The sequence below is a fragment of the Rhinolophus hipposideros genome (genome assembly GCF_964194185.1).
Source record: "Rhinolophus hipposideros genome assembly, chromosome: 20".
NCBI classification, from domain to species: Eukaryota; Metazoa; Chordata; class Mammalia; order Chiroptera; family Rhinolophidae; genus Rhinolophus; species Rhinolophus hipposideros.
Genome location: NC_138066.1, coordinates 30,791,613 through 30,801,836, shown reverse-complemented (window position 1 = coordinate 30,801,836; position 10,224 = coordinate 30,791,613). Strand labels below are relative to the sequence as shown.

General features: G+C 44.6%; 1 protein-coding gene across 1 annotated transcript in view; it reads right to left on the bottom strand.

Moving 5' to 3' along the window:
* Window positions 1-291: 291 nt before the first annotated feature.
* The window catches only part of CA10 (carbonic anhydrase 10), a 444,734-nt gene continuing 434,801 nt past the window's right edge, over window positions 292-10,224 (bottom strand). The window contains exons 7-9 of the mRNA XM_081028824.1: window positions 5,561-5,715; window positions 3,193-3,367; window positions 292-1,599 (exon numbers count right to left, since the gene is read on the bottom strand). Coding sequence (XP_080884950.1) covers window positions 1,577-1,599; window positions 3,193-3,367; window positions 5,561-5,715 — 353 coding nt within the window. The 3' untranslated portion in view covers window positions 292-1,576. The remainder of the gene's footprint in view (window positions 1,600-3,192; window positions 3,368-5,560; window positions 5,716-10,224) is intronic.

Sequence of the window (10,224 nt, the reverse complement as noted above, 5' to 3'; positions counted from 1 at the left end):
ATTTCCAGTTGCACAGACTCTACATGCTGGTGCTTTCCCTCTTGTGATAAAAAAGAGAGATGAAAGTTATTTTTAATTTCGTCACCGAACGAACATCCAAGTCTTCCCTTCCAGCAGATAAGCCTTTATGTTTTCTCAACAGGGTATTAATTATCTGGCTCTGGGAATGGACAGACGGGCTGTTTTGGTGGCTCTAGCTGCCCTGCCGGCCATTAATGCAATTGCTCGTGGGCGCAGCAGGACTCAGAGGCTTCAGCAGGGAGCATCCTCCTCAATAAACTCAGACATGGGTAACTTGTTAAACACATTTATTGATTTCTTGACAGTAACCAAACACAGTGAGTGACCATTATAAACAAGAAAAGAAAGGCATTCGTTTGTACTTTGTGAGATCCAGCTGCACCTGGAGAGAAAAGACACCCCTTTCCCAGGAATTTACAAGGCAAAGTGCATTCCTTCAAGGGAGCATCACAGGGGGTGGGGATCGGGAGAATGGCAGTTTTGAAACGCAATAAATCTGTCGCCTGCTATCTCAGGCTGAAGCTCACCTCGTATGAATGATCGAGCCATGGAGTGGAATTAAAGTTATACTTGCTTAGCAAATGCATTCCTGATTGCCACAAACTCAGTCAAAACTGGCTGCAAATGAACAAAACATGTAGATGAAGGAACAAGTAAAATCAAAGAATGCAGTTGCATGGAGCCAGGGCGTAGCCTGTAAGGAAGGAGACCAGACCAAAGCCAGAAAAATAAAATTAACTCGTTAAACACATTTATTGAGCTGTTAACAATAACCAAACACAATGTATGACCTTTGGAAAACAAGAAACAGCAAATGGATCAATTCTGATCTTGGCAAATCCTACTACAGATATGTGACAAAGGGGAAATAATTCAATTTCTTTATAGTCTGCAGTGATAGATATATGTATATATACAATGTGTATCTCTTCAATGTCTGTCCTTTTTTTTTAAAATTGTTGAGTAAACAGAAGAATCATAATCTAGAAATAAGTGTCCTTGGCCAACTTTGTTCTAGTTCACCTGTCACCAGCATCCTCAAAGGATCCTAGGACACTATCTGAGATTACTTGATGCAAAGAACAAAGTCTGCTTGATGCCGTTGGAGCTGTTTTTTTTTCTCCTCTCTCTTTTGGAAGAATTTTGTATGTACAAAGGCTGAAAAGTCTCATTGGGTAGATTTATTAGTTCAGGAAAACAGTATCAAAATTGTAATCAAGTTAACTGGTTATTTTCTTCTAAGACCTCTTATGAATGAGCCTTTTGATTTTGAAACTTGACTTCCCATCTTGGAGACTGTGAGTGTGTAGATATGTTTGTGCGCGTGTGTGTATGTGTGAGTGTGTGTGTGTGTGTGTGTGTGTTTGTGTATAAGAGTTATGTTCCTCTGCCATGGTTTTGCAGACACTTTTCATGAAGAAAGGGCCAGTCCAAAGAGTAAATGAGGCTTGATCAAGGGAGGGAAGGAGAGAGAAGAAAGAAGGAGACATCCTAGGTTACGTCAATTCACTGTTGTAGCATTTCGTTGAGATGGGATTCTTCTTGGCCTATTTCCCTACTTGAGGAGCCATTCATTTACTGGAAAGAGAGAGAAAGAAACACACATACACAAACATGACACAAAATAAGGCATAACTGAATTAATTTGCACAGAGTTTGGGACTCTTACTTCAAAGGGGAAGGGGCAGTTCTATAAATGCCTGCTTACTTGTAAATACTTTAGTTGCATCATTGTACTAGCCACACTTCAAATGTTCAATAGCCACATGTGGCTAGTAGCTACCATACTGGACAATGCAGATATAGAATATTTTTATTGTGGCAGAAAAGTTCTGCTCTAGACCAGGGGTGAGTAAATGACAACCTCCAGGCCAAATCCAGCCTGTGATCTGTTTTTGTAAATACTTTTGTTAAAACACAGCTCTACCCATTCATTTCCATATTATCTATGGCCTCTTTCACACAACATCAGAGTGTGGCAGACTGTATGGCTCACAAAGCCTGAAATATTTACCATCTGCCCCTTTACAGAACAAGTTGGCCTACCCCTTCTCTAGACTGTAAGCTCTGTGTGATTGGGGTCGTATCTGTCTTCATCACACTGTATCCTCATCTCCAAGCAAAATGCCCGACACATAGTAGGTGTACAATAAATAGTCGAATAAAGATAAGGCTCAGTGAATGAGCTGAGTATTTATTTGTCTAGTAGTTCTAGCTGGAAGGGAACAGAAAATTATGGTTTTGGCACTTTGCATGTGTCTGAGAGAGAAAAAAGAAAGAAAGAAAAGTGGGGGACCAAGATAAGCAGGGGTAGCCGCTGCTAAAAGCTGCCTGGTAACATCCACAGCCCCCATATTTGAGCAGCACATTATTGCTACAAAGAGCTTCTCCATCCAGGCTTTATTCATTCCTCACAATAAGTCTTGAAGTAGCTGGTATAGGAACTGTCATGAAAGAAGCCAGCTCTAGAAGGGTAAATGCCTTGGCTGGGTTTGCATGGTTTGGTAGTAACAGAACCAGGCCTGGAACTTGAGTGTCCTGACTCTGGGTCAGGGGCAGCTCCATGACACCATTCTGCCTCCATCTTCCTTTCTATGTTTAGGGTTTACTGGAATGATCAGTAGATACTTAGTGTATAGAAGGGAAGAGAGAGGGCTGGGTGTGAGCCAGAGGCTTATAGGAGGCATGATCCCTATAGTGGGAATTGCCCTCCCTTATAATGGGAATAACTGTCATTTCTAGGGACATAGCACTAGAAAAGGATGCATTCACATACATTACCTCATTGGAGTCCATGGCCTGGCATCAGAGTATCTGCTCACCTTCTGGGGGGAAGGGTCTATTGTGCACATAACTAAAAGCTCTAAGGCTTCTAGCTGTTCTGTTCTAACACATAATCTTGAAAAAAAATCAACCTCTCTGGGCTCCTCTGTAAAATGGCAATATAAAGCCTGTTTTACCTGAGCCAGAAGGGATTTAAAGTTTGATCTCTATCTCTATCTCTATCCTATCAGCTTTACCAACAGAAAGGTACCATGCACATGGAGGGTGGCTTGCCTTAATTGTCATTTATAATCAGGATTCTTATAATGCCAGGCCTTTAAGAACAGGTCTAAGCAGGAGGGCTGAGCTCTGGCCTGGGTCAACTGCAACTCTGAGCCAAGCACCCACCTCTGTACTGAAGCTTCTGGGCTCGGTTGTTTGGACAGTCCTTCCCTTGTAAACTGAAGTTGATGTTGGTGCGGATACAGCGGTTGTTGAGTGGCTGGACAGGCCTGAAGTTGTCACTCATGCTCAGAAAGATCTGAGATGGCTGATTCTGGCTGAGCAGGCGTAAGGAATGCATCTGAGGGAGAGAAACAGCTGTGATATCCACCCATCCTCTTAAACGCACGAGGGAAGAAGTCAGGCTATGTAGACTGTGGCCAACACAGGCTGTCTGGGAAAGGGCACATGAGCCCCTTGGAGACCCTTTTTCCGTGGGTTCAGTTGTGCTGGAGACCCACAGTTCCTCCATGCATGGAGCGAGCCTTACTTCTTGCTCAGTAGCTCATGGAGGCCTCTGAACAAATCAATTACTTTCTTGTATCCTCATGTATGCCATCTGTCAAAGGAAGAAATCCAACTAGGTGTTCTCCAGGGCCTCTTTCTCTTACACCCCATGGTTCAATAATTCCCAACAATTCAGAGAAGTACTCCCCCACAGGGGTACTATCTAAACTACAGTGATTGGTCCAGGGGTCAGGGCAAAATTAAGCTGGATTCGTTTGATTCTTTTTCTGGGAAATCAGGACCGGGGGAGCTGGACTAAAACATTTGCAGCCATGTTCTATCCCGGAACTGAGCAGCAAAGGAAGTGTCTCTAGCAGGAGAGACGAAGAAAGCCAAGTGTGCAGTACAGAGCAGAGATGAAGGGCTCCTGGGGTTCTGATTCCAGCAAATTCCTGACATCAATTTCAGATCTTAAAAAATTCCATAAGATGCGCCAGTATTTCTTGAACGAATTCTTTTTCTAAGTTTAAGTTATCGGGAGGGGGTTGCTTTGTCACCAAGAGTCCTAATCAATATAGATAGGATCAGGGACTTTCAATTGTTCACATTGTTGCTGGGTTGTAAGTTGACCCTTGAACAATTTGGGGGTTAGAGATGCCAACCCTCTGTGCTGTTGAAAATCTGTGTGTAACGTTTGACTCCACCCCAAACTTAGTTGTGTCTTGATATCCATGGGGGATTGGTTAGAGGACCTCCTGCAGAAACCCAAATCCATGGGTGCTTAAGGCTTCCACATAAAATGGGGTAGAACAATGCATGCAGTTACCTCCTCTCTATCTGTGTACTCCCAACCACAGATCAAAAACAGGGATATATTGAGAAAACCTGCCTATAAGTGGACCTGTGCAGTTCAAGCCCATGTTGCCAAGGGTCAACTGTACCTTTCCTGTGAAGGAGAATGGGTTCTGCCTCCTTCGCTCATCTTTCCTTTGAGTTTGGACAATCACAGAATGTCAGAGCTCGAACAGATTCATGTACCTTACCCCCTCATCATAAAGGGCAGTATTTATTTCACAAAAGGGAGGGTGACCACCATAGGGGCACATGATAAGCCATGAGCAAAGCTGGCCTCAGAGACTAGATCTCCTGGTTCCCATCCAGTTCTGAGGACTCCTAGCCAGCTTTACAAGGAATCCTGTGAGATACTCGACAACAAATTCCATGTTCAAATACGTTTGTGAAATGCTACCTATCATATAGTTTTCCCTTGGAGACCCCATATGGATGATCATTTTAAAGGCCTGAGAAGTCTCCCAACAGGGAAATCTAATGAACGCTTCTTTAACCCAGATTTTCAAACATACTTGATCATGTCATCCATTTTGCTCATTTGTCGTTGAATACTATCTGTACAGCACACTGTGGGAACTAACCCCGCTGTCCTTTCTCACTCCGACAGGTCGGATGCTTCTACAATTAGTTCATGCTATCCTTTTCAGATGGTGATTCTTTAAACATAGGTGAGTTGAACTGTGTACCCCACAATTCATAAGTTAAAGTCCTAACCCCACAGTACCTGCGAATGTGACCTTATTTGGAACTAGGGTCATTACAGATGGAAGTAGCTAAAATGAAGTTATTGGGGTAGGCCCTAATCTGCCTGTTTGGGGTGGGCCCTAATCCAATATGACTGGTGTCCTTGTAAAAAGGGGGATTTAGACAGAGGGAGAACACCATGTGAAGATGAAGGCAGCGTGGGGATGATGCTTCTATAAGCCAAGGAACACCAAAGACGGTCAGAAAGCAGGGGAGAGGCATGGGAGAGATTCTTCCTCACTCCCTCAGAAGGAATCGACCCCACTGACACCTCTCTCTGGGGCTTAGAGCCTCTAGAACTGTGAGACCATGCATTTCTGTTATTCAAGCCACCAAGTTTGTGGTAATTTGTTAAAGCAGTTCTAGCAAACGAATACAATAGGCATGCCACAAACGCAAGCAGTCTTCACACCCTCTTCCCCATTAGCTAAAAGGCTACAGCGAAGCTCACCTGCATCCTTGTTATATAGACAGGTTTGTTCATTATTATCCAACTTGCTGTCTCATAGCAGGGTGGGATAGTCATCGACCCATCATACGTAATGAAACTAGAGGTCTCTGGGTATAGTTCCTCTATATTAAGTCCCTGTAGTAAATATGCATCATCTAAAGAAGGAAAGAAGAGTTAAGAATTAGGTTTCTTGAGAAAGTGCTGATGTGGCTGAATCCCCCCCACCCCCTTTGCTTATTCCAAAAGATTGTATCTGTCAGAAGAGGCTGCAGTAACAAGAGTCCCCCAGATCTCAATCATTTTAAACAATAAAGGTTTATTTCTTGCTCACATGTCCACTCTAGGTTGGCCAAGGGCTTCTTCCACGTCATGGTTGCCCACACTTTGCGACCCAGACTCTTAGTGTGGCTTCTATCTGGACACTTGTAAGTTGCAATGATAGGAGGAGAAGAAGCATGGTCACACACATGTTGCCTCTTAAAGCTCCCAGCCCAGAAGTGGCACATGTCACTTCTGTATACATTTTGGTAGGCAAAGAAGTCACAAGTGTCCAAGGTCGATGTTAGGAATGAGAGGACGCACATTCTTCCTGCAGGATGGGGCACTGAGTCTTGGTGAAGAGAAATCTAGTCTACCACAAGGACACAGGAAGAGCCAAGTACTTGGTTATGGTCCCCGAGACTGGGACCTATAGCATGACAGTCATAATGAAATGCACTGTGAAAGGCTCAGGACCTGCGGAAACATTGCCTGGTCACCATTCCTATTTCTTAACATTGCTTCATTAAAAAAAAAAATAGGAAAATAGTTTTAGAAAGAAAAGTAAGTCAGGCCAAATCCTACCATGAGATTTAACAGTTAAGTTCCACAACTGATTTCATTTTTGTGGATCTCCTTCCATTGGGCCCAAGCGGAGAGCCTTTTCTCTTATACCTACTTGAGGTAATCACACTCATATATCTTTTATTATTAAATTTACTTTTTCAATTATAAAAGTGGCATAAGTACATATCAGACTCTATGAAGAAAAGAGAAAGAAGACAATAATAACGCAGATCATCTAAAACAATTGTCAATATTTTTCCTTCTGATTTTTTTCCCTTTAATGCATTGGTTGTATTTTTATGAAACTAATGTACTGTAGTTTTCAAATCTCAATAAATTGCAATGAACCTCTCTTACTCCACTCTCCTCTTCTCCCGTCAATCCTTGTTTTGCACACTTTTGCTCTCTTCTCCCAGATACTGAATCACCATATTTTCCTGGCCCCATTCCTTCTTGGGTTCTGTCGCTTGCTGACTCCTGATTTTCTACCTGCTTCTCTCAGTGCTGGCATTTCCTGAGGATCAGGCCAAGGCTCTTTTTTCACCCCCCACTCTACACTCTCATCTGTATTCATGGCTTCCATTGCCCTCTGTACCCAAGTGATCCCAGATCTATGTGTCCAGAGGTCTTGCACCACCTGATTTGCCATGAACATCCACCACGGTGGCCTATCCCGGAGGCCTGGAGAACACCTGGCAAGGACCCAAAGCCTGGCTGGCTGAAGCGTGAGACTGCGTTCTCCAGTCCCCCTGGATGTATGTATGTTCTCTAATCCACGTGTTCAACTCCCAGTGGGAAAGGACTAACTCTTCAGTGATTGATACAATCTTTCACATTTAGAACTGTGCACATATAGCTGGAAACTCATACTGACCTAGTGAGATTGTTCAGATAATAATATCCTCATGGACATGACACTGAAGATCAGAGAGGTAGAGGAGAGACCTGCCCAAGGTCCCAGAGCTAGCTGGTGACTACAGAGTGGGAACTGAAACCTAGCTCTCCTGACCTCCAGACCATGGTCATTCAACAAATGTTCACTAAGTACCTCTTTGTCCAGGGCACAGGGTGAGGCCCCAGGGATAGAGCAGTGAACAAGACGGATGCAGTGCCTGCTCTCATTCTAGTTGAAGAGACAGACAACAAATGGCAAAGGAAATACATGTAGCGTAATAGCAGGTGGTGATAAGGGCACCTTGGCCTGGCCTGTACCTACCTACCAATCCTGAGCATTAAAGCTGCTTATCCGTTCTCCTGGGCAAAGGTCCCCTCCTGTCCCATCTCTTCCTCCAGAAATTCCTCGCTCAAATTTCTCTGATAAGAAAGAGCCACCTTTGCCAAGGGAACCTGAACTTCAGTGTTCCTTCACTTGTTAATTAAGAAGAAATCCACGGAGCTACTAGTTTAGAACGAGGTAAACAGAAGCACCATTTGCCTGCTCCGTCCCAAACAGTCCCTCTTGGCCTCTGACGACTCTGATGGGGTAACTGAACCTCTCTAGGGTTCTGTCCATATAGTGCCTATGGGAGAGACAGATGGGCCAAGTCGGAGGTGGAGACCGACTTTAGGACAAAGGACTTTCTTCCACTTCCCATGTAAAAGTTTCTGCCTTTCCATCACAACATCTGGGAATTGGGACAAGCCCAAGGGAGACACCGTGATTGGAACATGGCTGAGATGGGTCTGCATTCTGGCCCATGTGGTTAGATGCTTCCGTGACAAAGTCATAATGGCCGGAGCACTAAATGAGGTGATGGTCCTCGAGATTTCGATCAGGTACCAACGCAAAGAGCTTATGTTCAGTATCCATCTTTTGGCTCTGTTCCTTAATCCCCTTGTATGTGTCAGGCATGAAGCTGGGCATGGGTGAGCAGGACATAATTATGCAGAGGCGGCAAAGAGCAGCAAAGACAGTTATATGTATGTGCACTGGGTACCTGGAGAGGTTGTCAGTTCTGCCAGGGGGTGGGACTCGGTAGAGGATTAACTGAGGAGCTGACCTGAACTGTGTCTTGAATGACAGGAGGTAATCAGTATGGGGCTGGCAGGGGTAGGGGGGTGGCTCTCAATGGCACTGTAGGCAGTCACGCTAGAGAAAGAGCTAAGGACAGCTGACAGCTATGTACAGAGCAGTGCATGCCCAGGGACAGCTGGTGTGTGGGCACGATGCAGGGGGAAGGGTGTCGTGAGAAATGAGGCTGGAGGGTGATCACAGGCCACATCCAGAAGGCCCTTCTCTGTGCTATGGGGAGTTCGGCCTTCATCCTGTAGGCAATGTGGAGCTACTGAAGGGTTTTAAGCAGGGGAGTAGTGGGATCAGATTTGCAACTCTGAAGGTGCTTTGGCTTGAGGATTAACATACTGAATGAGAAAAGGAAGCACTGGGCACATCTTTATGAAAGGTCAATGTGATTTGTTTAACCAAGCTTGCACACGGAGCATACTGGGTTCTCTAGCATGCTGCCATTATTGTATTTTATTTTATTTAGGGCTGTAGGTGGGAGGGAAGGAAGGAGGCAGTAGAATGAGGGGCATCCCAGGCATGACTAGAGGAAAGAAAAAGAACATTTATGTCTCTCTGAAACTAAAACGAGCTTCTGTGTTGCATCCACACTTGAGAAAAAGATTTGTATGAATGTGTTTGTGTGTGTGTGTGTGTGTGTGTGTGTGTGTGTGTGTGTGTGTGGCGTGAGGGGACAGGCTAGGAGCAAGAGGCAAAAGGTCATTATGTTCATGGATATGAACAAATTGGATACGTCACACAGCAAGGTAACAACATGTTTGCAAAACACGATTGTTCTGATGGTACCCCAGACTCCACCCACTGCCATCCTGCCAGGAGTTTCTCTTCATCCTCAGAGAAGGCAGGCAGCTTCCACCCTCCCACGATCCTCATTCACTAATGTTGTTATGTCCATGAAGCTCGCTAATACTCATACTTCACCCTTTGCCCTTTTTATTTCCTCACACTACAGAACTTGGAGAGACCCAGTGTGGAGGGTATAAGCTTTGAATTCAGATGTGAGAGTGAATGTGAGGGCTGATTCTGCTGCTCCCCATCGGGTGACCTTGGATATGCAGGTGACCATCTGAGCTTCAGTTTCCACATTTGTTGTATGCAGATAGGACTAGACAGTGGACTGAATGTGTGACCCCCCCCCCCAGTTCATATGTTGATGTCCTAACCCTTAATGGGATGATTTTAGGAAGTGGGGCCTTTGGGAGGTGATTAGGTCTTGAGAGTGGAGCCCCCATGAATGACATTTGTGCTCCTATAAAAGGGACTCAGAGGGTTCTCTCACCCTCTTTCTGCCATGTGAGAACGCAGCAAGAATTCTGAAACCCAGAAGAGGCTTCTCACCCCAGGATTCAACCATGCTGGCACCCTGATCTTGGACATTCAGCCTCCAGAACTGTGAGAAGTAAATGTCTGGGATTTACATGGTATTTTCTTATAGCACTCTGAAATGACTAAGAGAGGTTTGTCTGAGGAACAAATGAGATCATGCTTTTCAATTACTTTGCACAAGGCCTGGTAAGTACTCAGTGATGCTGGGTAGCATTGATGCCACTCCAGCCTTCCTGGGGTGTCCTTGCCCAGTTTCTCCAGGATAACCACTGCTTGACCTCCTTGAGGCCTCCTGGCTCTCCTCAGCTGGTTTGGTGCCTTCCTTTTTCACCATATTTACTGAATTAGGTTGCCAACAATCACTTACTTTTTAAAAATGTCCTCCCTAAACTTATCCTTTGGGAAAAAGGTTTCCATCTTTTATCTGTGAATCCCCAAGTCCCATCATGGGGTCCACTATTGAGTGGATGCTCAATAGAGATTAATTGAA